This window comes from Xiphophorus couchianus, chromosome 23 (assembly GCF_001444195.1).
Source record: "Xiphophorus couchianus chromosome 23, X_couchianus-1.0, whole genome shotgun sequence".
Taxonomy (NCBI): Eukaryota; Metazoa; Chordata; class Actinopteri; order Cyprinodontiformes; family Poeciliidae; genus Xiphophorus; species Xiphophorus couchianus.
Window position 1 is genome coordinate 22,591,171 of NC_040250.1, and position 27,936 is coordinate 22,619,106.

General features: G+C 40.9%; 1 protein-coding gene across 1 annotated transcript; it reads left to right on the forward strand.

Annotated features, from left to right (window-relative positions):
- Nucleotides 1–27,918, forward strand: cyfip2 (cytoplasmic FMR1 interacting protein 2). Its single transcript, XM_028008920.1, has 30 exons — nucleotides 1–223; nucleotides 6,627–6,776; nucleotides 6,861–6,950; nucleotides 8,217–8,294; nucleotides 8,797–8,898; nucleotides 9,680–9,861; nucleotides 9,972–10,068; nucleotides 11,569–11,697; nucleotides 12,354–12,458; nucleotides 12,577–12,665; nucleotides 12,769–13,006; nucleotides 13,194–13,346; nucleotides 14,295–14,434; nucleotides 14,533–14,680; nucleotides 14,963–15,116; nucleotides 15,275–15,431; nucleotides 15,519–15,615; nucleotides 15,697–15,773; nucleotides 15,851–15,959; nucleotides 16,051–16,170; nucleotides 16,247–16,446; nucleotides 16,532–16,619; nucleotides 16,716–16,859; nucleotides 17,017–17,107; nucleotides 20,656–20,786; nucleotides 22,978–23,050; nucleotides 23,172–23,266; nucleotides 23,382–23,620; nucleotides 25,203–25,350; nucleotides 26,313–27,918. The coding sequence occupies exons 2-30, from the start codon at nucleotides 6,660–6,662 to the stop codon at nucleotides 26,478–26,480; spliced, it is 3,759 nt and encodes a 1,252-aa protein (XP_027864721.1). The 5' UTR covers nucleotides 1–223; nucleotides 6,627–6,659; the 3' UTR covers nucleotides 26,481–27,918.
- Nucleotides 27,919–27,936: the final 18 nt, after the last annotated feature.

Genomic DNA, 27,936 nt, shown 5'->3' on the forward strand with positions numbered 1-27,936 from the left:
TTTAAGAATATGCACTTGCAGCCATTTTCTGCTCTTTGTGTGGGGTGGATTAGCACTGGGGCTGGTACTGAGCGAAACTAGAGCATCAATCGGCACAGAAAACGGAGGAGCAGGAACAGAATCGCAAACCCAGGAATCGTCGGCTTGCCGTCGCAGACCGCGACACCGCCCGCCCGCCCGCTCGCCCGCCTGTTCGTCGGCCAGACGGACATGCAATTTTCAGGTACGTGAGAAACGGAGCGATGGATGCAGAGGAAGATGAACGGGGCTGGGGATGTGCGCTGGGTAGTGATGATGGCTGGAGACTGGAGTGGCTGTTTTTCAACACCCCCCACCACCACCAACCCCTCACTCCGTGTTTGCTTTCTGCTTCTTCCTCGCCGCTCCGTGCGCGGAGGGAAAACATAGACCGACCCGCAGCCGGAGATAGAGGCGCGGATTTTTACGGTTACATGAACGAACGGGATCCCCCCGCCACACACACACACACTCTCTCCTCTCTCTCCGTTAGCCTACATCGGCATCGTAGCTCTCACGCTGAGATGGGTGGGGTGAGGAGAGGGTTCCCGTGCAGCAAGTGCGCTCATGAATGATGGAGCACGTAAAGGCTAAACGACACCCTCCAGAGCTGGAAACAGCTCGAAGCGTTATGGAGTCCTCCGGATGTCTCGATTACGCATTCTCTACTCTCGATCACCTTTTAAATTTGATATCATTTCATGAATATTACATGCAATTGTCCCTCTGGCTTGTTCCCTCCACCCTCCTCCTCCTCCTCCGGCTGATCTCTTCAACCACCAGGCCGTGCAATGCAGATGCTTTCAGGGCCATCACACCCGGTGTTCGGGCCTGTGAACAGACAAGGTTCACCTGGCCTACTTCCGTTTCATATAAACGCGTACGAACTCGGCATATGAACTCGGCTGCTGCTTTTTACTTTATTTTATTTTTTTCATCCTACTGCCTGTGAATCTGCCTCTTATGCAAACCCTCCGAGCTGTAAACAAGCACTGTGTAAAGAGAGAGGGGCTGCAAATGCTTCTAGGCTTATTGTGGTGCATGCAAAAAAAACACTCGTGAGCTTTTCTTATTGATTCCAGTGGGGAAATTTAATCGCCATGGCAACACAAACAGGTAAAATAACGAGGAAAGTAGTAAAACACAATACTGAAAACAGCTCAGTATAATTGACATTGCATGTAAAATTACTCTTTTGTTGGTAAAATGGCTAACTGTGGGCAATGCTATGATGATATTTATCATATTAATAATAATAAAAACTCTAGTGGTAGTAAGAATAATAAACAAAATTTATAATAGCTGGTCAAACAACCAGTTAGATTGCAACAGTCCATTCAATTTGGCTGCACAGATGTGATGGCGTTAACTTTCTGAGGTTCAAACCGAGCATAGGAATGTCAAAGAATGGAGATTGAAGTGACTTTAAACGTGTGATGATTGTTAATCCGTCACCCTACGATACCAGAATTTGGTGTTAAAAACATGAACGCTTGGATTCCTCGTTCCTTGTATCTGTGCTGGCGGTATAATGGTGCAAAGGATATTTTTTCTGCCATATTTTAGGGGACTTTGTACCATTAACAATTATTTAAATGTCACAATCTACCTGAGTGCTTATGCTGGTCGTATATTTGGCTGATCTCCATCCAAGTCCATGTATTCATTTAATTATAAAATAAATTTACCTCTCAGTCCAAATGTTATTTTAGCAGCAACATGGCTAATTTCTGGTTTTTGATTAAAATCAAAATCAATGTGACTGAGATATTTTTATCTTTAACCTTTGTAAGACTACAATCACATTATCACGTTTCTACTCAAAATTATCATGCATTACTGACAATAATTAGTATTAGTGATTTTAGGTAAATTGAGAGGCAAAATGGATAAGTGATATGTCATTGATATGAAAACTATCCAAAATAAAAGGGAAGGAGACGTGTATATATATATATATATCATCGGTTGTAGTTGTTCCTGTTCCTGCTACTGTAAATAGAGCAAGTGGAACAAATTAAAAAACTTCTGCAAAATGACTGTGAGGATCAGATGTTTTAATGTCACCGTACCAGTTTTACGAAGCGGACCGTCACGGAGGCTGAGCTTATCCCGGTTACTCAAGTGATGTTCATCGATCGGAAAATGGCAGATCATGACAACCTGGGGGCGCAGCTTGTCTTTCCCATGACAGTGGGGCATGTGAAACACCCGGGGCAGACCAGAGTCCTGTACCTGCTTCCACTCTGCACACCACTCAGATGTTGATGTGATATGAGGAATCATCTGCTGGTTTTTCTTAAATACTCACTTCCTTTCCGGACGATGGGGTCATGCTCTGTTTAGTGCATGACTGCGTGTATATGCAGAGTTAGCCTTGAGGCGAGCGGGGTATCCCATTAAGGGGAGTGACACTACTGGCACTGACACACTTTTTCCCAGCAAAGCAGATGACTGTCAAATAGTCAACCAGAACATACAGCGGAGTTCCTTTCCCACCCCGACTCGTATTCAGTCTCTCGCTGTTTTTTTTTTTTGTGTGTGTTACTGTTACCTTACACAAGATATTGATATAACCGTAGTCACAGCGTCAGCTTGTCTGTGGTTGAAGAAATGGTGTTACTTTTACACCATTTTAAACATCAATCTAGGTGGTGAGATTTCTGGTTAGAAACTCGCTCTTTCCGTTGCCTGCTTTAGCTGTTCCTGCGTGATGCAGGCTGAGTTTTGTTACCAAGAGCCTGGAGGGGAATGAAGGGGCCCTTCTTCTTTTATAGGGATGTACATGCACACTGAGATGCACAGACACTAACTATTGAGCACAGTCTGGTATAGGGTGGGAAAGTTTATTCAGCCAAGCCAGGGTTTAGGCTGTGTCTGTATCCCCAAGCACAGATGGGACTTTGGTATCACTGAGGGTGTTTGTCAGCTGGACAAATAGTGCCTGGAGCTAGCTGCATGATACATGCTTTACTTTGTGTAATCTGTGGATAGTCAAATATAACTATGTAAAGTCTTAAAAGACACTGACAGTCTCTTTTAGTTTGCGTTAAAGGAGGAGTATTTTGTAAAAACAACCTTTTTGGACTTTACTTCATGTTGTATTGGTATTCCCTCCTCAAAGATATACCTGGAGTGTTGCCTTGATTCTTTCATGTCATGTGTGAGAAATCCTTTAATCTCCCATCGGAACCATTCAGCTGTGCAAAACGCCTGGGTGGGCCAAGCGGCGGCTTCGAGGTCAAAGCTCCTCCTCGGAGCTGCAGTTTTCACACTACAGAGTGTCCACCTCACGAACAGCCCTCCCCTGCGATTCCCACACTCGGCTCCTACAGACTAGCCAGCAGCAATTAGCAAACACCAGGTGGAACTGTGCATCAGCTGAGCTCATCCTACGAGCTACTTACAGCTAAAACGGGCTGTCAATGGGCTCATGGAGGAGCAATGTTTTGATACTTCCTGAAGGCGGAGTTTTTTTAAAGAGACGGAGGCCCAATTTCAAGGCTTTAAATTACAAATCTAAATGTCTCTTAAGTGATATTTGATAGTCACTCCATCCTCAATTCTCACTCCTACAGTGAGATTAGAGACTGCCTTCAAAATGTGGGAGGGTGGAATGGCCTGCCCCCACTCCTGCCCTGACCCCCACTGAACAAGTGTTGATTGATTTGGATGTCATCCCACAGCAGTGTGCGACCAAGCTGGTGACCAGCATGAGGAGAAGATCATCCCAAGCTATTGATGGTCTGTGCAGATCTCCAACAGGCCGCAAAGGCAATTGTTTGTTAAATGGATAAACTGTTAATTTGCTCATTCAGACTTTAGTCGTCCGAACCAATAATCTACAGACCAAAAGAATCAAGCAGAATAAGCTTGTTGGCGATAACCCCAACATCAACTGTGCTCCTTTAAAATTCACACACAGACATTTATATTTTTGGGTGTGTGTGATTCAAAAGATAAAACGAAGACATAGACGTTAGCTTACATCACAATCTACTCCCATCCCTGTAATGTTGGGCCTAATCTTTATGCAAATGAGCGCATCTCTCCCACTGGTACTTGAATGACTCAGTCATCTGGTTTTCGGCTCTGAACCACGTGGTTTACTTTGGCGTTTTACCCTTTGTGTTTGTGAGGTTTGACAGTTTGACTTGACAGGAAACTCCACCTACCTCCCATTAGCTTCGCTTGCCGATCATTCGTAGACATGCGCATAAGGGCGCGGCCGACAACAACGTTGGCCACAGTGTGATGTAATATTCTCGTTGAGAAACACATCAAAAGACCTTCTTGAATATTTTCTGGGTCCTGTAAAGTTGCTTGTCAACTGACTTTGATCTTTTTTTTTTTTTGCCCTTCCTCTTTTTCTTTTCTTTGTGGTTTACCTCCTGACCCTCTGGCTCTCTTTGGGCCGTCCCCAGCCTTGAATATTAAGCTGATTATCAGCACTGTCTGCTCGGTCAGGCAAAAAAAAAAAAAAAAAACCCACAGTGACATGTGATAAATGTGGGATGATTGCCAGAATGATAATTTGTTTCTTTTGTTGTACTTGTTTTGTAGATGCTAAGAGTTAACTATAGCTGTGTGAAGACATGGTTATGTCTCCATATTTTTATAACACTCAATATTTACTGTAGGTGACAGAAACGCAGCTTGCTAAGGGTTTCAAACAAAAGAAAAAACCCCCACATTTGTCAGTGGGTCCGAAGAGCTTTGTGCGATGGGTGCGTTCAAATGTCATTCGTTGTTAGAGCCTTCCTCGCCTCTGTCAGATTATTGACATTTCCAGGTTCTGGCATTTCAAGAAGGACTTTCTTTAACCACACAAGCCCAAAGGGTAGGCAAAAAAGGATACGGCGAGGGGCCTCTTCCCCTTTTCTTGCTGCCCCGGCTTGTTTGTCTGGTGTTGCCATAAAGTCAGGGAGGAAGGGGTGCAGGTGCAGGATGAACAGACAGCTGGAGGCCTGCGCAGTGCGTGAACATCTCACAAAACGGAAATGAAGCCGTCTAGACATGTCAGGGGGAAATCTTGTGTGACTGAGAAGCGTCGTCTCTGCATATCTTCAGAACGGGAATAATGTTGTCCTTTTGATCCGTCAATTAAATGCCTCCAGTCTTGTTTTAAACAGTTTGAACAGTGGATGTGTGTTTTTAACTTTGTGTGTTTATAAAGCAATACTTAGAACCGCTATTAAGTTGTTTTATATCAGAAGCACTTGGTGTCAGTAGAACTTCTCCTTCTTTTTGTGTACCAGCGAGCACCTCTTATTTGTTTTGCCTATTTTACTTCATAACCAAAACCCTGAGGTTTCTTGCTCTTGATTTAGATTTTTAATCATTTGCGCTTTTGATAGTCTTCCAAATATAACTTACAATTTTCCCCTTCCTTATCAGAAGGGAGATGAGACGCAGGAAGTGAGCTAATCAGTAAACATTGTGGTGGATGAGAGACTTTTGACTAATTTTGATATGGATTCTAAATAGAGACAGACTGATCAGAATGGCCAGTAGTTTCTGATCTCCACTGTTTACTAGACCTATCAATTATTTTAGCAATCAACCTATCAGTTTGTTTTTTTTTGGCCGTTTGTGCTCCGGTGGCCAAGCGATGACATTTCATTGCCAATTTCACTTATATGTCTTTGTGCAATTACAATATAATAAGTCTAAGTTTGATGATTAATTGATTAATCTGATTTTAAGAAATGGGCACATTCTGCTGATTTGTCATTTAGCCACATAATCCTCCTTTATATGATATTAGAAAGACATTAAACAATGCAAATAAGCAATTCAGTTTTCTTTTAAATAAGAAAATAAACATTCTACTGTCTAAATTGCAACTGCATAGCATTTCTTTGGATTTGTAGGAGAGTATGCAGCTAAAAAAGCACTTCTGACATCAGCATGTGAAATCCTCAACCCTTTCTGCTTGACTTAACATCAGTACTGTTCAGACAGTTTAATCCTTTGATTGTTTTTTTTTGGATAAACCAATTAATAACCAAATTGCAAAAAATGCTGAATTTGAACCATTTGAATCTAATTCTATCTTGAATGTAAAATGTATATATTTATTTGCAGCTTTGTGGGCGAATATTTCAAAAATTGATTCGACTTGATTTATTCGATTAGTCCGATTAATCAAACTCTACTTTCCTACCCTTCTTCCCATGAGCCATCTGGAGCTTGCTGCATGTCGTGTGAGAGAGTAGTTGCTGTTAAAATCTGTTTTACTCAAGACCAGCAGATGCGAAATGCCATGTTAAATTGGCTGGAGAATCTTGTATTGGAAACTGATTGGTGCGGGTAGCATTACAAAATCACCTCTCTCTGTGTTTTTCCTAGCAAATGCAGACTCTTACTTTTTGATAATAAAGCCGCCAGAGGTTTGAGAGTGTGGAAGTTTGCTTTCTGGAGGGTGGATTTTATCCAAATTAAATTACAATTTACAACAAAAATGGACAACGAGTGGAAAAGCCGACTGCGACACGATGTTCCGTCTGAAGCTAGCTTGACTTTACACACTTGCTTTAAAGTACATCTGCTTCCCCAAAGCGTCTTTGCAGTCCGCTCACATACCTACTTCAGTGTTTCCCTCTCAGACCTAGGTGTTGTTTGAGTGACGCCTTGTTACCATGACAACCCACGTGACGTTGGAGGATGCTCTGTCCAACGTGGACCTGCTGGAGGAGCTGCCTCTGCCGGACCAGCAGCCATGCATCGAGCCGCCCCCCTCCTCCATCATGTACCAGGTACTCCCTCGACTGTTTCTCGCTATGATCCTCCTGCTACTTCACACCGTGTCTAACTCGACTCCGTTGTCTTCTTTTCTGCAGGCTAACTTTGACACCAACTTTGAAGACAGGAATGCCTTTGTGACCGGCATAGCCCGTTACATAGAGCAAGCCACAGTCCACTCCAGCATGGTGAGTTTAAGTGTTCTGCTACAAAAAATAATTTAGGGTGTCCACACTGCCTTACAAAGTCTGACATTTGTGTGTCCAACATTTAGGTCTTAAAACGTCTTAAATTCGTTAAGAAAATGCATGTTGGCCATAAATTTGTTCATCAGAGTTCCTAAATTTTGTTGTGGCAGGACTATTTGTTTAATGTAGGATTTAAAAAAAAAATGTTGTGGGACTTCTCTGTCAGGCAAAAGTTTGAGCTGCACGCAAACATCTTTCTGTCGCTCGAAGCGGTTGAGGCTAACTGCAACCAGCTGCTAATGTACCCCAGCTAGCTAGTTTTTTTGCCTCAATCTTGGGCACAAAGCTGGGTTCACAGCTTTTGTTATGCTTCATCGTAATGCAGCAAGTTCCCCCAACTATCTCCAAATTGACAGTTTTTTTCTGTCTTAAATTGAACCCTGCAGATACCCTGTAATAACAGAAACAGGTTCTGACCTGCTGGCAGCCTTATTTCTTTTTTAAAAAATATTGAAATAACTGCTTCAGATTTAATAGTTTCTGTTCCTGTTGTCATGAACACAAAGCCCTCTGTGGGAACAGCCTCACACTCGCAAAGGGAGCCTTGGTTTACTTGAACTGAGCATCATTTGGCACGTTTGTCCTCCTTTGGCTCATCCTGTGGCAGAACACACATGCACAAAACACACAGACGCTCACAAAGACACACTTCCCACTCACAAGTTGGTGAATTAGTAGTGCAACGGACCGCTAAGGCTCTCCCCCCGCCCCAATTGCAGAATGAATGGAGAATGTGATTTGACTAGCAATGAGGAGAGAAGTGGAGCTTTATTTAACTTTACTTACTTGATCAGGAAGTGGAAATGAGGTTGAAGACTGTCAGGATGTGAAAACCCACGTACTTTTAAGAGAGGAAGCGATCTAACCTTGTTAAAATATTCATTACGAATGGGAACAAGTGACTCAGCTGATGGGTTTGACATAATGCCAAGTTGTTTGGTAGCTTTGTAGACAAATGGTTAAAAGTAGAATCACAAAAAACAACACATTCTATCGGGACTTTATGTGATACGCCAACGGAATGTGGTTTATAATTGCAAAGCAAATGGGAAAACTTCAGATTTCTATTTAAATAAATAAATAAGAATATTTGCAAGGCAGTGTAAACAGCCTTGCGCCGTCACTTATTTAATCAGAAGTGACGGTGCGGTTGCTTTGTATTAAATTAAATTTGCTGTTTTCTTTCTTTTTCCTCTGTTTGTGCAGAATGAGATGCTGGAGGAAGGGCATGAATATGCGGTGATGCTTTACACCTGGAGAAGCTGTTCCAGAGCCATTCCTCAGGTAAAAAAAAGGAAAAGGAAAAAAAAAGAAAGTGAGCTCACTTCACACGATGAACCTCCAGAACCACATTTGGTCTGCAAAAATAAAAACAAAGCACGTGTTGCTGGGCTTATTGGGCACTCAAAACATTATTAAATCATGTCGTAACATGAGCATTCACCTTTCACACTTTGTACCATTTGGTGGCTGAATCAGAAACTTAGTTGATGAGCTCAGGATCGGCCTTAACATATTTTGGGACAACACACCAGTGTTGAAAACCGGTGTATTGGCTTTTGGAAAGAAAACACTTTCCTCATCGCAGTTTACGGATACTTGAAAGACATTATTAAATATGAACATAATTGTATTTTAATCACAGAAACCCTCCCATAAATGTTTAACTAATGTTTACTAGAGAATAGTTTTGCTTTTTTCTTCTTTTCTTTTTAGATTTAAAGGAAGCTGCTTACCTGAACTCTGAAGCCAAGCTTGAATAATGGCGCCATCTTGTGTTTGTTAGGTGAAATGCAACGAGCAGCCCAACAGAGTGGAGATCTATGAGAAAACGGTGGAGGTGCTGGAGCCTGAAGTGACCAAACTCATGAAGTTCATGTACTTCCAGGTGAGTTAGAGGTTCCGGTCAGATATCCTCATGAACCAATACAGAACAGTGTAGATAGTGTTGTTGTTAATAATTTAAAGGGAAACTGTCTCCCAAATGTATCAAAATAGTAATAAAAGAGAGTTCTTTTGAACGGATGTTTTTACAGAATGGTCCAGGTCAGGGGTGGCCTCACCTTTTTGCAGATTTTCAAAAAGCAGCACAGAAGTGTAAACAGTTGCACATCCAAATAAGTTTTTATCAACTGCTGGTGGCATTAGGCGTTGCCGCCGAACAATAAAATGCGGCATACCAGAAAGGCAATCTGTTCTACACAAACAGAGCACAGTAATGAAAACTGGATTGTCATAATATTGCATCCCACGCTCTCTGTGACTTTTCAGCCTCTCTGGGATGATTGTCTGTGTTGGACTCTACTGCAGTGATTAGCATATAAAGTGTGCATTCAGGAGCGTTGTCAATAAATGACAGATATTGCTTTCCAAACTGTTCATGGCAGTATAATTGTTCCTCAGACTGATATTTTGATTATGCTGCATTGTGCAGTCTTTATTTAGAGTTCAATATATTCTTAAAAGTCAATATACTCTCTCAGTGGCTCTTTTTAGCATCAGCCTGCATTGCTGAACACACAAAATGCTAATGGAGCTGCCCAAGCTGCTGCTGCCGTTTCAAAATAAAAGCGCTGTTTTCCAGTTTTGTGTGCAGAATTAAAACTGAATGCATGTTTAAGTTCAAAACTCCCCTTCGGGACGCAGGCTGATGTTTTGTGTTTTCACAGCGGAAAGCCATAGAGCGCTTCTGCAGCGAGGTGAAGCGTCTGTGCCACGCTGAGCGGAGGAAAGACTTCGTGTCAGAGGCCTACCTGCTCACGCTGGGGAAATTTATCAACATGTTTGCGGTGCTGGACGAACTCAAGAACATGAAGTGTAGCGTGAAGAATGATCACTCTGCCTACAAACGGTACCATCTGACGTATAACTGTCTTTATGTTAGCCGTGGTTTTTTTTTAGAGTGGTTTTTCTTTCAGTGAAAAAAAAAAACGACGTTGTTCTCTTTTGCTGCCACTTAAGGGCAGCTCAGTTCTTGAGGAAGATGGCCGACCCTCAGTCCATCCAGGAGTCCCAGAATCTCTCCATGTTTTTAGCCAACCACAACAGGATCACTCAGGTTAGTGAGCGGCCTTTATTCAACATCTTCTGGGTGTCAATTTAAAAAATACAACTGGGGTTTTGGTGCAAAAGAAATGCTGTTCAATACTACAAGAACATAAAATCTCACCAAGTAGTTTTGGCCTAGTTTCTAGTGGAAATATATCACTATACTTTAAAAAAAATAATAAATCCAAAACTTAACTTGCAAGACATTTTTCAACAAAATATTGGAGCTTGTTTTAAGTCAAGAATTATTTAATATCAATGAAAAAGTTTTAGAGCCACTGGCAGAGATTTTGTGTTTTTGCAGCAACATTTGGCCTAGAGCGTACTCCAAATGGAGTAAAAACAATCTTTATTTAAATCTGTCATAATAATAAACCATCTGACCTGCTAAAACTTAAATTTAATAATGTCGAAACCCACTGGCATTAGAAAGCAGATAAAGGAAGACCTCATATTGGTGCTCTGCACTATAGCAGGTCTGAAAATTAAACAGCGCTCCGCAAATCAAGTTATCCTCTGCCTAAAAACTAGAAGAAAGCAGAGAAAAGGTCTTCAGGTTCTCACTCCAGAAGTTTATTATTTAATTTGAAAAGTTCAGGTCTGAAAAATAAATCTATGTTAAATTAGTTTTTACTTTCTCTCCAACCATTCTCAGCTGTACAAGAGTGGAAATAAGTAGTATCTGTTGAACAATATTTGGGATTTGGAATAATAATATCTTTAATTCAACATCCTTAAGCATCGGATGAATGAATAAAACTTGGAGGCATGTGTAGAAATTTTGGTAAAGCGCTATTGCATAGTAACGACTGTGTCAGGTCATCTTTGAGTTTAATGATAGAACGAGGTTGAGTATAAGTAGCAAAAGGGCAGATATTTTATAGTTTGCTGGAAATACAGATTCAGAAACTTCAAATCATTCGAGAAGCCATGACAAGTGGTACATAGGGCCCCCAGGTACCAAGACGTGAACAAACATGGGTCCCTAAAAACGTTCAGGGTTTGATAAATGTCAAAACAGCAAAAGAAGGTTTCTGGTTGTATTGCCATTTTGGGAAAGGGGAAATCTTTGACTAGGTGAGCGAAGAATAGATCGATTTCTGAAAGTTTAAAAACAACCACCTTCTGTAAGGAAACACAAAATGTATTTTAGATCTCAACTTTATCTAAAAGAAAAAATGATATCATTCGCTAAGCGGTTCATATGTATGAACTGTTTTTCATTTCATCCACTGGTGCCATTATATACATATTTGACTGTGGACTGACCTCTAAAACAGCAGGACTTGCGAAACGATGCAGTGACGTCACAGAAGTCGCTTAGTGAGTTTAAAGGTTCCTCGAAATGAGAAACACATCAACGTTTTGTGCATTTATTTCATTTCCCTTTGAGATCAATAAAATTCTTCTGCACAAGAAAATAAATACCTGTTCTGGGAATTAGCCTGTTTTTTTTTCTGGTTAGCATCTGACGCCTTTTCTGCTGTTTTTTTTTTTTTCCTCCCCATAGTGCCTGCACCAACAGCTGGAGGTGATTCCAGGTTACGAGGAGCTTCTGGCAGACATCGTCAACATCTGCGTGGACTATTACGAAAACAAAATGTATTTGACGCCCAGTGAGAAACACATGCTGCTAAAGGTACTTCTTCATCTGCTTCCAACTAGGGCTGAAACTTACCATTGATTATTCTATCGATTATTCTGTCAATTATTCTTTCAGTTATTCTGATGATTAATCGGATAAAAAGAAAACACGGCACATTTTACAGATTTTTCAGCTCAGCCCTTTCTGCTTGACTAGACATCAATACAGCGCAGAGCTAATCTGATTATTTTTTGATTATTGTTATTTTTTAAATAATTGGATAGCACAAGATGCTTAATGGAAGATTTGTTTTTACTGGATTTGAATCAGTTGAAGCTAAAACTGCCACATGAGGATTTCTTTTTATTCAATTTTACTTTTATTCTTTTTTTTAATTTACAGACAAAGTTATTATTATTGTTATTATTATTTTAAATGCAAGATATATGTGTAGTGCAGTTTTGACTTAATTACTGCTCTGAGTGTGTTCTTTCACAAAACAGCCTTTTTTGAGTCTACAGACTCCAGTAAATCATTTATCTATTACTAAATTAGTTGACGATTATTTCAATAATCGATCGATCCGATTAACTGTTTCGGCCCTGCTTCAAACTTGTAACAAACATCATGAAACCGTCTAATCTCAAGCCTTCTGAGGCATTTTTTTTTTTCTTTGCATTTTGAACACGTCTCTTCCTAATGGTTGCCAGGTTATGGGTTTTGGCCTCTACCTGATGGACGGGAATGTCAGTAATATCTACAAACTAGACGCCAAAAAGAGGATCAACCTGAGCAAGATCGACAAGTTCTTCAAAGTAAGAATGTTTGGTGTTTTTGCTGGGGGGGGGGGTTTTTAGCTCGTCTCAGATGCAGAAACATGTCCAAATGTCTGTGTGGCAGAGGGTAAGATGTTCACTTGATGTGTTTACTCAGCTTCAAGTCGTGCCTCTATTTGGAGACATGCAGATCGAGTTGTCACGCTACATAGAGACGAGCGCTCACTACGAAGAAAACAAGTCCAGGCAAGACCGTACCGCCAACGAAACGAGACAAAAGTTACAGCGCCCCGTTGACCTCGTTCAAAAATCCCATTTGCTCTTGCTTTTCCTTTTCCTCCATGCCCAGGTGGACGTGCACCCAGAGCAGCATCTCGCCGCAGTACAACCTGTGCGAGCAGATGGTGCAGATCAGGGATGACCACATCCGCTTCATCTCGGAGCTGGCGCGCTACAGCAACAGCGAGGTGGTGACGGGCTCGGGCCTGGACAGCCAGAAGTCGGACGAGGAGTACAGGGAGCTGTTCGACCTGGCTCTGAGGGGCCTGCAGCTGCTGTCCAAGTGGAGCACGCACGTCATGGAAGTTGTGAGTGAAGAACCGGGAGAGGGGGGGGGGGATCGATGGCGTGTTCCACCGCAGGCAGAGAGAATTGCTTTTTTCTACCCAAATGTCGATATGTGTGTATTTTGAGACATTAGCTTCGTTTTGGTGGGGTTTTTTTTTACCATTGATCTCTCCGGCTTTGACAAAAGCATGGTTTTGTCTCCCGCAGTACTCCTGGAAGCTGGTGCACCCCACAGACAAGTTCTGCAACAAGGACTGTCCTGGTACGGCGGAGGAGTACGAGCGAGCCACACGCTACAATTACACCAGTGAGGAGAAGTTTGCCCTGGTTGAGGTTATTGCCATGATCAAAGGGCTGCAGGTAAATGTTTGGAAATCATATCTATAAGCCAGGGGTTTGCAACCTGCAGTTCAGGAGACACAACTGACTCTTTGGACCTTCTGCAGTTTAGAACTTAAAAACTTTGACTAAAAATTATGAAAAAAAGCTTAAAAAAATAGATCTAATAACACATGCATATTTTTGCTATTTATTTCCATGGAACTATAAACACCAGTCATTTTTCTTTAGCCCTATTTTTCTTGTTGCCAGGCTGGGAACTATGCAATTATCAACAACCCATATAAGAAAATGTAGCCATCATCTTTTTGAGAAAGCTTTATGTTATTCTTTATGAAAAACTAAGCTTGTGAATAAAATGGTTGCTCTTTAAAGTTTACAGCAGATTTCCTGAAGTAGATCTTTATCAAAAACCATAAAATGTCTTTTTTCTAAAAGATTCGGTAATATTTGCAGCTCTAAAATCGGTTTATTTAGCTGGACTGAGGGCAAAAATGACTCCTTGGATTGTTAAGGAACCAGATCCCTGCTATAAAAAGTGCCTTGCAAAACTATTCATCCCCATTGAATGTTGTTACATTTTGTCAAGTTGCAACCACAAAGCAACCTGTTTTGCTGGGTGCTTTTGTGATGCACTCTTTCAAGACATACAAATAAAAATATTACTAAATAAGCATTTTTGTTTATCCTCTCTGAGTAGATAATTTGTAAAACCAGCTTTCACATACAAGCTAATTTCACACACAAGTAGCCAATATTCTGCATATTTCAGTTTGATTCTTAATTTAAAAAAAAAACGTATATCTTTTACTCCACTTCATAATCATGCATTACTTTGCTCAGAAAATCCCAGAAAAATACTCCAAAATTTGTGGTTGTTATGACAACAAGCTAAAACAGATCAAACAAGCTGAGTTTGGGGTCAGGAGTCTTCAGCGGCAATATGATTCTGTGTCTTGTACTGTGCAGGTTCTGATGGGTCGCATGGAGTCCGTCTTCAATCAGGCCATCAGGAACACAATCTACGCGGCTCTGCAGGACTTCGCTCAGGTTACCCTGAGGGAGCCGCTGCGCCAAGCCGTACGCAAGAAGAAGAATGTTCTCATCAGGTTCCTGAAACGACAAAATCAATACCTCTTCTAACGACGCCGAACAATAATTCAGCAAAGAAACTGTTCTGCCTGCACCAACTCCTTTTTTTCCGTAGTGTCCTGCAGGCCATTCGAAAGACTGTCTGTGACTGGGAGGGAGGAAGAGAGCCGCCAAACGACCCCTGCCTGAGGGGAGAGAAAGACCCGAAGGGTGGGTTTGACATCAAGGTGCCTCGTCGAGCAGTGGGACCCTCCAGTACACAGGTGAAGAAGATTCGTCTCTATTATTTTTTTGGAACGTCTTTATCTGCTGGCTCTACCCTGCGATAAAACAAAGTATTCTCAGAAGATCAGTAGGATGTAGGATGTCACTTGCTAGATTATTCTTGGCCCAATTTGGGAATTCCTCAAAGCTCTAAGAACTGCAGTGCCGTGTGCATGGCAGAAGGCAAGACAAGCTTTTTTGTCTGAATCAAGAGGAAAAAAAAAAACATAGTTGGACAGATTTTTTTTTTAAATGTGTGTTTATTTGTTGTTTTTCTGCAGCTCTACATGGTACGCACCATGCTGGAGTCATTAATAGCTGACAAGAGTGGATCTAAAAAGACTCTTCGCAGCAGCCTTGATGGACCCATAGTGGTGGCCATAGAGGACTTCCACAAGCATTCCTTCTTCTTCACACACCTGCTTAACTTCAGTGGTGAGTTGAAAGCACAGTGTAGACTTTAAATAGGCCATTATTTTAGGACCTATATCTTTACTCTTTTATATTTTTGACAAAAGTTTCCACCACAGGTTTTTTCGGCCAACATTTAGTAACCCCTCTCCGTTCTGTCGTCTTCTCCTTCTGCTGAACAGAGGCCCTGCAGCATTGCTGTGACTTGTCCCAGCTGTGGTTCAGGGAGTTCTTCCTGGAGCTCACCATGGGCCGCAGAATCCAGTTCCCCATCGAGATGTCCATGCCCTGGATCCTAACCGACCACATCCTGGAGACCAAGGAGCCCTCCATGATGGAGTAAGACGAGCTCACTGTTGCACTCAGCTTCAGCCTGTCCTTTGGAAATAAGCCGGTAATAACAACTTCCACCCCTTCCTCTTCTAGATACGTTCTGTATCCTCTAGACTTGTACAACGACAGTGGCTATTATGCTCTGACCAAGTTCAAGAAGCAGTTCCTGTACGACGAAATCGAAGCCGAGGTAAGGAGCAACGGCAAAAGATCTAAATCCAGACAAGTCGGTAAAGACTCCAAACCTTCATTGACTTTTGCCTCTTCTTAGGTAAACCTCTGCTTTGATCAGTTTGTGTACAAGTTGGCAGACCAGATATTTGCCTACTACAAAGCAATGGCCGGAAGGTATTATTAACAGCACTTCATAAAGATCCGACAATCTATGTAAGCTTCCCCTAAATACATTTAGGTCTTCTCTACAGTGTCCTCCTAGACAAGCGCTTCAGAGCGGAGTGTAAAAACTACGGCGTCATCATTCCGTACCCGCCGTCGAACCGCTACGAGACGCTGCTCAAGCAGAGACACGTACAGGTACGTGGAAATCGAAGATGTGTTGCTCTTACGTCGGACGGCAATTGTTCATTTTGAGCCTGATTTACCAGTTTGACTGTGCATCTTTCAGCTTTTGGGCCGATCAATTGATCTGAACCGCCTGATCACCCAGAGGATCTCAGCCGCCATGTACAAGTCATTAGACCATGCCATCAGCCGCTTTGAGAGTGAGGACCTCACGTCCATAGTGGTAAGAAAGCTGAGAGAAGTTTGCTCGTTGCTCTTGCATCATGCCTTCTCACGCCACTCCCTTAACATCTGGCCAGGAGTTGGAATGGCTGCTGGAGATCAACAGGCTGACCCACCGGCTGCTGTCCAAGCACATGACCCTGGACAGCTTCGACGCCATGTTCCGCGAGGCCAACCACAACGTTTCGGCCCCCTACGGACGAATCACGCTCCACGTCTTCTGGGAGCTCAACTTTGATTTCCTCCCGAACTACTGCTACAACGGATCCACGAATCGGTCGGTTTTCTCGCACATCTCTTCGGATTTCTTATTGGCTTCCACCTCTCTGTGTTTAACTTTTTTCCCCACCCTCTCTTCTCAGCTTTGTACGCACAGCTATTCCCTTCACCCAGGAGCCTCAAAGAGACAAACCAGCCAATGTGCAGCCTTATTACCTGTATGGGTCCAAGGTAAGTTGACGTTCCGTTTTGTTTTGGCTGTGTTCAGAAGAAAGTAGCTGAGACTTACATTGTCTTTTGTCTCTCTCTCTTTGCTTTTCTTCTCAGCCTCTGAACATTGCCTACTCCCACATATACAGCTCCTACAGAAACTTTGTCGGCCCGCCTCATTTTAAGACCATCTGCCGCCTCCTCGGTTACCAAGGCATTGCTGTAGTGATGGAGGAGCTACTCAAGATTGTCAAAAGCCTGGTATTTTATCTTCTTTGTTTTTTCTCCACGCTTACAAACACATCTCTTCCCCCTCAATGTTCTGGATTCTAAAACTTATTACTTTCTCTTCTTTCTGTGCACTCTCTGTATTCTTTTTCCTGCTGTCGTCTATAAATCTCCTCTTGTCACTTTGCAGTTACAGGGCACCATTCTGCAGTATGTAAAAACTTTGATAGAAGTCATGCCCAAGATCTGCCGTCTGCCACGCCATGAGTATGGCTCCCCAGGTGAGCTGAATTAGCTGTAGCCAGTGGCGGTTTTTGATGAGGGCAATATGGCTCACCGTCCAGGGCGCCACCCCATCAGGGGGAGGCGTGTGTACTTGAGTGTTCAGTCAACAGGGAGTGGGACTCTGTGTTGTCACAAAAAATATGGTCAGACACAACTTCAGTTTTATGAAAACTTTCTTTTCATAAAACTGCGGACAATTATAAAAATTGAAAAAAAATGCTTTATCCTTAGAGTTTCTTTTTGGAGCATAATTGGATAATTTGTTACATAACTAAGTTTTTTATGTAGTTATGTAACAAGAACTGCTTTTTTAAACCTGCTTAAACCGTACTTTAAACCTGCAAAGTACTTGCAGGTTTACTTTGCAAACCTGCAAGTATTCCCAAGTGTCAAAGAGGTAAACAAACTTAAAATAAGCAATGAAAACAAGACGTTTTAAAGCTTTATGAGGCGAGTGCCCGGTTTTTTGTGAAACGTGCGGACAGTGAATGGAAGCAGCTGAAAGTCTCTATTTTATAAATATATAATTAATCCAGGTGGTTTACTGTTGAGAGTTTAATTGCATAATTGTAATATTGTAGTTGTCAAATGTTTATTCCAAAGACACATGCTACTTGAACTCTATAAGGCTGTATTGTCGTCTCACTCCAACTTATTATCATCCGCTACATGTTACACATGTAGCGGATGATAGGTAGGTAAATAGGTAATAGGTAAAATGCTCCTGCTGCCGTCAAACTCTCTTGTTCACTCATGTTATCTCATTGTCTTGGCTACCTACTTTTGCATAACCAACATCCACATCTACCTTGATGGTTTGACTGCTGACTTTTCGAGAGCTAGCTGCCCTCCCAGTGACTGTATTTATATTTTTGATCCATCATCACTACAAATATGATTGTGCTGCTTTTGTAAAGACCTGAGCCCTGCCTCTGAAGTTCTTTGCTGTCAGATGAGTTCACTTTGAAACCTGCTTTTACAAACAGAAAAGGTTGATTGTGATCAAATCTAAATCTAAGAATTTGGCCCCAAAGTATGACAGAATTTGCTACTTAGGCGATACTCTTATGAGATTAGGTCGTTACTTTGACAAATATAATATCCATTGAAGTAAAAAATAATTTAGTCTTTTTTGTTCATTACAAAACCATATGCATATGCTTACTCAGAATGTGTTATTCAACATCTCCTGGTGTTACATCTTAGTATTATTCCTGACCTCCTTCCATGTCTTTATCTAGAATTCTAGTGCAGATGTCAGTCAGATGGATTATCCGTATAAGGATTTAGTAATCTGTAGATTACTGATGTTCCTCACCTCGAGCTCCTGAACTTACCTCACAGCTCATGATGTTATTGCCATTTGTTAATGATCCTTTTGCCTCTGATGCTCTCTCTAAATGTGGGTCAGAACAACCGTACGAACCGGTTGACATCATCCCGATTTAACCCGGAAATACCTGATTAACAGGCGGCTCGTGAGGTTACACTAGACACATCATGATTAGAAATACCTTATAGTGTTGAGTAATATACGGTGCTGCAAAAAAACATATTTGGCCTCTTAGATATTTCTTCTACTTTTCTCTTTTAGTCCTACTACAATATTTCAGATGAAAATAAATAATGGAGACAGAGATAAATGGACCAAATACAAAACGCAGTGTTTCAGTGATCATCTCAGTTAAGAGAAAAAAGTCTTCAAACAAAACCTGGAATTATCTTTAATTAGTCATACTTTTTGATTCGGTTTCACTAATTATTCCGAGATCTGCAGAATCAGTACATCTGTTAAGAAGAGCCAGCCTACAACATGAAGTAGGCAAAAAGACCTAAAAAGAAAATCAATTTTCTACAACTTGATACAAAAACAAAATCAGCAACAGGTGAATAACAAAGTAATTGAAGTATATATTATTTTGGAAGAAGTTTTGAAGCAATTTTGGGTTCAAAATTTTGAACCCAAGACTTTGTTGCTGCAAGGCACCAGCCCTGATGTTTTATTTTTGATATTTTATTCATGAAATAATTTTTTTATTGACACTTAGGAGAATTTAGAGACCATTTGACCTAACAGTCATATGAATTCAGACAGAGCACCAGAGAACAAAGGAGATGATTGTTGATTTTAGGAGGAACAGGATTAAATCGAACCCAATTTCCATCATGGGAGAAGAAGTGGAGGTGGTTGAAGAATATAAACACCTCAGTGTTCATCTGGACAACAGACTGGACCGAGATGCAACAGTAAGCGTCTATAAGAATGGACAGAGCAGACTGGAGGAAGCTAAGATCCTTCAAAGTTTGACAGTCATTATGGTTGATGGCTGATATCCATCGCCTGTATCTTTCCTCATTAGAAATTAGCAATAAAATGACAAGTTTGGTTTCTATCCTTGTTTGTTTATGCAGCCAACCACGCAGCATCCCATGACCATTTTTAAATTGAAATCAACCAAATAGAAGCGATTTTAGACAGGTTGGTTTTTGACGGGCTTTAAAGGAGTGCATTGGTTGTTTTGATGTTCATCATGGCGGAGCGGGCAGATTTCTGAAGAGCCAGACATCATGTGTTAAGGGTCAATACATAGGGTCAATCCTTCTGAACAGGAAGTGATCGGCACCATTTTAGCAGGCAAGCGTATGTGCAAAGAATAGTGGGCCGATGGCTCCTTGACCAATAAAAGGAAAATATGTGGACACTCTTGACCAACGTGGAAGAATACATAAACAAAATAGCTGCTGGCGGGATCGACCCGTATGATTAGACCGAGAAGGACAATATGTCAGACAAGCTTCCTCCGATCTCTTCTTCAATATAGTTAACTACCAAGTCAACACAAAGAGTGTGTACTGTACACCATGGAGGAGCTTTGCAACCTGAAATCCATAGACGGATACAATCAATGTTTAAACAGGTTTGTAAAGGACATACGAACTCTTTGCGTGAATAATGAGGTTCTGGTGACTGGCAAACCAGGTTCTGGGTGTCCAACACACCAAAGTGCACATAATCCACAAGTTGGACAAAAGAGCTGTCTCAGTAGTACTTCCAAAATTGTCCCACGAGCACATTGGTAACTCATCAAGGATGTCCCAAAGGAACCCGGAACAACGTCTTTGTTAAGGTCAGTGTTCATGATTTGACATTAGGAAAAAGAACTGAACAAAATGGCCGTCTGTGGGATGGAATCAGAGTTGATGAGACAATTTAAATAGCTGGCTAGAAATCCTTCACAACGATGTGAAAGACTCTTTGCTAGGTGTTGCAAATCCTTTACGTCAGTTGTTTCCGCCAAGTGTGGCATGACCAGGTATGAGGTTTTTTTAGGTAATTTCTTTCGTTTGTAATAAATATAGCGATTATTTTTTGATTTTGCAGTTTTCTGTCTGATATTAACATATTTGATAAACTTATCTAAAAAAAAATGTCAGCATGACAATAAGGCAAAGACAGACAAAAAATGTAAGAGGGGAAAAACTTCTGTTAATGCAGATTTCCTAAAGGTTTCGTGAATGCATTTTCTCCTTCCTGCCATTTCAGGCATCCTGGAGTTCTTCCACCACCAGCTCAAGGACATCATTGAATACGCCGAGCTGAAGACGGATGTCTTCCAGAGCTTAAGGGAGGTCGGAAACGCCATCCTCTTCTGCCTGCTCATCGAGCAAGCTCTGGTAAGGCATTTCCGTCGCCTGCCTCCACCTCCCTCTAGCTAATCTGCTGTAATGACTTCCTCGTGTGCTCTCCCCAACTCTTCTTGTGATTACCTGTGCCGGGTGCCTGGAGGTTTCTACTCGGTTTATAACGTCGACTGTCTTCGTGTAAATCAAATGATGCGATCGAAAACTGTCAGGCTTCTGGGTGTGTTTGCTGTTTGATCTTTGATGGGGGTTTTTGTCTGAAACACAACTCTATTTTTCATTACACGCTGGCAACTACCACAGGTGGTAAGGATTTAGATTTTGTTGATTTTAAAATAACACAGAGACCATTTTTGTTTAATTTATTAATCACTTTTTTTTAACATATTAATTAATTTGATTCATTTTATTGCACATATAACTTCATTTCCAATCAGCCATGGAAAAAAAAGGACTGAGATTTTCATAATCTACAACAAAGTGAAAATGTTTAGGGCATGCATCATGACCTTGTTTGTCCTTGTAAACAGGCTTATAATCACAAGGCTTAAAATCTCAATGTCTTTGTCTTCCATGGAGGAGGTGACTCCATTCTTCTGGTTGGTTGTTGACTCAGTCTTGTGTTTTAATTCTTCGGTTTTTGAGTCCTTTCATGCCTTGTTACTCATGTTTTTCTCAGTATGATTTCACCCCTTCTGTGTGACCGCACTGACTCGGTGTGTGTGTGTGTGTGTGTGTGTCTTGCTTTGGATGGTATCTGAGTGAGTTGGTTTGTTTGTGTGGGTGTCTGATTTTCATCGTTGCATGACTCTCTTCTCATCCACTACAAGATGTCACTTTGTCGCATTTAGTTTAATTGCCGTCACTAACAGTCACCTTCACTTTAGTGTTGTCTTACGTATTGTTGTAACCTCACATTGAGTATTCCGATAAATCATTGTATATTCATTTAGTGGTTAAAAATTACAGCTTTTTAGGGTGTTTTCAGTAGACTCTGTTTGACTGAGGAACAAAATTGCAAACAGCTGTTAAATTGTTTTCAGCTGGTGCGGTTCGGTTTCACACTGCACCATGTCAAACGAGCTGAACCAATTGAAAAACCTGTTCACCCTCTCGCCTGTAGTCGCACTGCCCCAAGAACCACTGGAAAAAAAAACAACAACATAAAAACCTCTGAGCAAGACACTGAGCACAACACCAAAAAGAATTATTTTTACAAAATGACCCGTGTCACAAATATTGGCACCCCTGCTATCGAATGTGTACAAATCTACTTTTGCCAACAAGGCAGCACTTAGGATGTTAAGTCCAGTTGAATCAAACTCCAGTTTGTTTGCCTAGAAAGCCCGGCTGGTTTGGGGATTTGTGACTGAGTAATCGAACTCTGATGCAGACCAGAAAAGCAAACTCATGTCTGCCTACAAACCTTGGTCTCGGCTTGGTTGAAGTGACCTCTGGAACTGGAAACTAACATAAGCAGAAAGTGGACAATAGCACAGGGTATTATGGGTAAATATAACCAAAATAAACGCAAGAGTCTGGCGCTAGCAGAAATCATAGGTTGTGGTCTTTTGCTAAAGACTACAAAGAAATCCTAAAAACTCTAAAATATGACGCCACTACATTTTTGTTACCATCTTGTGAAGAGGGAAGTTGTGCTCATGTCTTCTTTAGAGGTTTACGTGTCGTTTTTTCAGTACTTCTTGTAGCGCTACCACAGGCGAGATGGAGAAAAGGTAGAAAGCGAATTGCACCAGATGTAAGTATACTATGTGTTTCAATGTTGGTCCCCAATCAAAGCGAGTCTGCCCGATTACCGGGTATGAAAACACCCGTAGTCTCTTATGGCCTTTCACAAGGATAAAAGTAGAGAAGAGCAATATGGATTTGCAATACTATCTGCATGTTTTCAATAAGTGACAATAAAAAGTATTTTAAGAAAATAATCAGTCATTTTGGCATTACATCTATCACTACATAGAGATACAAACTCATAATTTTCTAAAAAGAAAGCATATACATTATCAAATAACCTGACTGCAGTTGTACATGAGTTATTGGGGGGAAAAAAACATCCACATGTAGTATATGTTAATAATTTAGTTAAACTAAAATACATTTTAAAAAACATTGGCTGTCTCGATCCAGGGTAAGGCTGTCAGAGAAGCAAAGTGAGTTTAATTTGTGGCTTAAAATTTCCTATTACATTTTGCTTGACCCTTAGTCCCAGGAGGAAGTGTGTGACCTGCTTCATGCTGCCCCCTTCCAGAACATTCTTCCTAGAGTCTACATCAAAGGTAGACTGAAATTTCAGATGACTCACAGTTTTCCAAATTTGGGGAGATTACTCCTGCAGTGTGTGGATGGCCACTCAGAGCTCTACTTCTTCTGTAACTTTCGGTGCTCTGTGACACGCAGAGGGGGAGCGACTGGAGGTGAGGATGAAGAGGCTGGAAGCAAAGTACGCCCCTCTCCACCTTGTGCCTCTCATCGAGAGGCTGGGGACTCCTCAGGTCAGTGTAATCCCTTTTTGGCTAGGCTGTAACAAATTTTTTTTTTTCTACAAATGTGTGTATTTCCATCCATTTTTAAAAAAAGAAAGTTCTTTTTCTTCTCTTTAAACTCTAGCAAATAGCCATCGCGAGGGAGGGGGACCTGCTGACCAAAGAGCGCCTCTGCTGCGGCCTCTCCATGTTCGAGGTCATCCTGACGCGCATTCGCAGCTTCCTGCAGGACGCCGTATGGCGCGGACCCCCGCCCACCAACGGCGTGATGCACGTGGACGAGTGCATGGAGTTCCATCGCCTGTGGAGCGCCATGCAGTTTGTCTACTGCATCCCCGTCGGCACACACGAGTTCACAGCGGAGTGAGTAGCATCTGGCCGACATCTGCGCAGCACTTTGAAGAGTTTTGCTTCCAGGTGGGAGCTGTCAGGAACATGAGCTGCTAATTGTGATAATGTGAAGGAACTTTAACGGTAGAAGTTGTTGCATAAAGATCAAGGGCACGGTTTTTCACGCTGACATAGCAGTCGGCCTGCTGTGTGTGCGCAAAGTAGGAGCAGAGGTCCAGACAATTGGAAGAGTCAGTCAAAAATGACAGATTGTTGTCAGATTGTATTAGGGGGAAAATCTAAGGCAAAGTTTATTCTGAGCAATCAAATTATCTGCATTAACAGCTAGAAATTAGATTTAGATGAAAGATGAAAGATCATTTTGTAAGGGTGGCTTCCAGCGTGAATGCTGCAGTAAACATGTTGCGATTGCATAAAAATAAATAAATTCTAAAGTCTCTTTATTCTGTTTTCGCAAACACTCACTTAAGCTTCAAAGTCATGGCATTTTAATATAGTGCAATCTCGCGTCATTAGATTACATTACTAAACAGGAGAGCACAGCTGAAAGCTGAGAAAATAGATTGATTTAACTAGCTCCATAGTACCTTCTGTTTGGAAGAAAATGCTCTGATAATAGTATTGACATAAATTGTTTAAAATCTGCATAGCTTTTTTTTAAAGTTACAATGTCCACGTAAAGATTTTATTATTTTTTTTCCATCATATGCCTTTGTATAATTGTTATAATTGATCTAGCTGGATATCTTTATTGCTCCAGAAGTGGGATTTCTTTTAACAAGCTGTCTTCTTGCTCTGCCAAATCCTGTGACAGTTACAAGAACATCTTGTCTCTAAAAAAAAAAGCACGCTTGTAGCTGTATTTTTTTAAAGATGTAAAAAATAATAATAATAATTTATAATAAGTTAACCTGGAACTTTTAAATCCAACTCTGTTAGCTGTGAAGCAGTGTGTTGCTGTGTGTTGAGAGAACATGCATCTGCTATATGACTAAGAATGTAACACTTTTTGCTTAGCTTTATAAAACTGAGGTAGTCCGAAGAAGCTTTCTGCATGGCACTGGTTAACTCAGAGGACTTGCCTAATAGTCTAAGCACTGGTATGTTTCTCTGTAATCTGAATGATACCAGACGTCCTTAACTACTGCGTTTAAAATGTCTGTCCTTGTACAAAGAGCTCTAACTCCCCAGAGGGTGAACTATAACAAACCATCTGGTGTGCCAGGTTAGGAAGACAGGTCTCAGGCTGTGCTGAGAATGAATGTTTTTAGAGCCACTTTTGTTTTTGATGCATTTTCCCTCCTTCCTTCCTTCAGTTATGCGCTTTCTTTGGTCTATTTCATGAAACAGAGGAAGTAAAGTACTGATTGATGTGCATCAGAGAGCGGATCAGCCCGAGGCGAGCGGATGTGTTCAAACAGGCCTTCAAAAATCCATTCAAACCGGTCAATGCAGAAATGCTGGCAAAATATTTTTATTCATAGGCAACTGTCAGGCTCAGAGGCGAGACGTTGTGAACACAGTTTGTACGCACTCGGGGTCGCATTAGTTTGCAGAAACTCATCTTGTGTTTTGTGTGCACCTTTCCTTCCAGGCAATGCTTCGGGGATGGGCTGAACTGGGCGGGCTGCGCCATCATCGTGCTGCTCGGACAGCAGCGCCGCTTTGACCTCTTCGACTTTTGCTACCACCTGCTCAAAGTCCAAAGGCAGGACGGCAAAGACGAGATCATCAAGAATGTGGTGAGTGCATGCCATCCACGGCTTTAGAGGGGGCTTGTAAATGCACACTGTATTCTTCAGATTTTATTTGTTAGATATTTTTTTAAAATCATGTATCCTTTACCATCCTCTTCACTAGTATTCTGTGAAGAGGAATATGTGATGTCTAACTATGTATAGCTATACATCACAACTATACATAGTTGTGATGTATCACATAAAATTGCAAACATAAAATAAAATTGCCCGCCTTGTATCTATCTATCTTCAGGGTTTGCAAATCATTAAACTGCCAAACAGTGATTTTAGCTGCCTGGAATTCCTACTTAATAACTGTATTATATATTATGCTGTATTACAAAAGAAAAACAGCGAGAATGTGTTTTTTTTCTTGTCTTTATGTTTGGAACCTTCAGCTTTTTTATAATAACAGCAGAGACGATGTGCAAGAGAGCAGTAGCTGGAAAACAGCATCTTATTAATACTTAAGCAAATGTTCTTAACTTTTTCTTTCACATTAGCTTTAGTATCTTACATTAGCGATTAGTGCTGCTAGCATTACATTACCGTCAGTCTCCACGTATCTATAGATACTTACCTTAATTTTATTTCCAAGGCTGCCAGAATTTCCAAATCCAGCCTGACCTTCTCAGAACATAAAAAAGAGCAACTTTACAGCCTTCCTGTTATTTGATCAAAATATTGCTCTCTCTCACGCTCTTGAAGCCTGACTTATAGCTTGACATGTCTTAGAAAATATAGTTTACGTTTAAAAAACTTATTTCATCTCTGTGTTTCCTCTGACTTCATATTTAAACACCTTGCTAATTCTCAAAAACATTTAACTTTGAGACTTCTTGGATTGTAAAATAAATAATACAATTTTCTCCCATTATTAGTGACAAAAAGCAAAAAAGTTCCAAGGGATATAAATGCTTTATTATTCAAGACCACCACTTGTGCTTTATTGTTTTCCTCCGCAGCCACTGAAGAAGATGGCAGACCGCATCAGAAAGTACCAGATCCTCAACAATGAGATATTCGCCATCCTCAATAAGTACATGAAGGCGGTGGAGACAGACAGTTCCACTGTGGAGCACGTTCGCTGTTTCCAGCCCCCTATACACCAGTCCCTAGCTACCACCTGTTGAAAAGGAAGAGCCTTGAAAAGATAGACATACTCTAAAAACATACTCTCTCCCATACGCACATACGTACATGCATACATTCCCTCCTTCAGCTGTGATGCTAAACTCTGCCTCACCACAGCAGCTTTCAGAATCCACTGACAAATTCATTTAAAATGCGACTCTCTTTACATGCTGAGGTGAAGTGGACCAGAGCAGAGGTTGAACTGTACATTCACATCTTTTTTTTTTAAATTTTATTTTAGATTATTTTTTGTGTTGCTCTCACTCTCGGATTCATGCATGCCTTCTATTATTTTAGCTGCTGAGTTTTGCATTGGACCACCGACGTATTGGATGGATTAAAGTAAAAAAACAAAACAAAAAAAAACCTGAATCTGAAACAAAAAAATCTGCAATTAAATTTAAACGCAGTGCTTATTCAAACTAGATTGCTAAACTAAACCGGTCTGAATCCATTCACTTATCTGTCTGCGTCCATCTCACGGGGTCTACCGGGATTCTTCTGATCGACCCAATCATTACTCCTTTCACACTTTGCCTGCCTTCTTTGATTTGCAGTATTCACCTTTGCCTCCTAACAATCCAGCTTTGTTTGCTGCAAGTTCCACTGTAAAATTTCACTGTTTGGAGAAAAAAAAAAAGAAGAAAAGTGAAGTGTTGAGTGTTGTAATAGTCCTTGTTTTAAACTGTTATTAATACTTTTAGTTGACACATTCTTGGTATAATACTTGCGTATCTGCTATTGACTGGAAACCTCAATTGTTATTTTAACCCCTTCCTTTGTTAGTTGGAAAGATTTTTTATATTCTGTAAATGAACTTGGTGATATTATTTACAATTTTGAAAAGAGATATTCATCTGAAAAAAAAAAAAAAAGTTTGCGTTTTTTAATGAAAAAATACTGAAGAAACAAGACCAGACAAATACCTCTAGGCTGTATGAAGATCAACCTGTTTTAAGTGTGAGTGGATGAGCAGACGCATTAAAAACACTGTTACAATAAAGGAAAAATAAAATCTTAACTAAAACTGAATTAAAGGGCAGTCTTCTATATAGAGTCAGTATTTACTATTGTTGAACTTTTGGTTTACCTTAGCAGTGTTATTAAAATATGCAAATTCCCACTTTTGTTTCATATAAAGGAAAAAGACAAATGATTCAGAATGACCACTTCTCAAACAGCCATGTGATCTGTTTCTGCTCCGTTTTGACAGAAGAAAGTTTCTTTTGTAAAACCCAGTGTCTTTTTATTCTATTTATTCAACTTATTGTTCATTTAAAGGTTAATCTAGTTAAAAATTAAGGTACCAATGTATCATGTCTAAACTTCAGCATGGCAGATGTAATTTATTGTCATCGGTGGCTCCATTTGTGACATGAGGCTTTGTTTATGATATGGTTGTACAAGTGAAAATGTTTTGAAGTAAAACAACAACAAAAAATGGATAAAGGAATA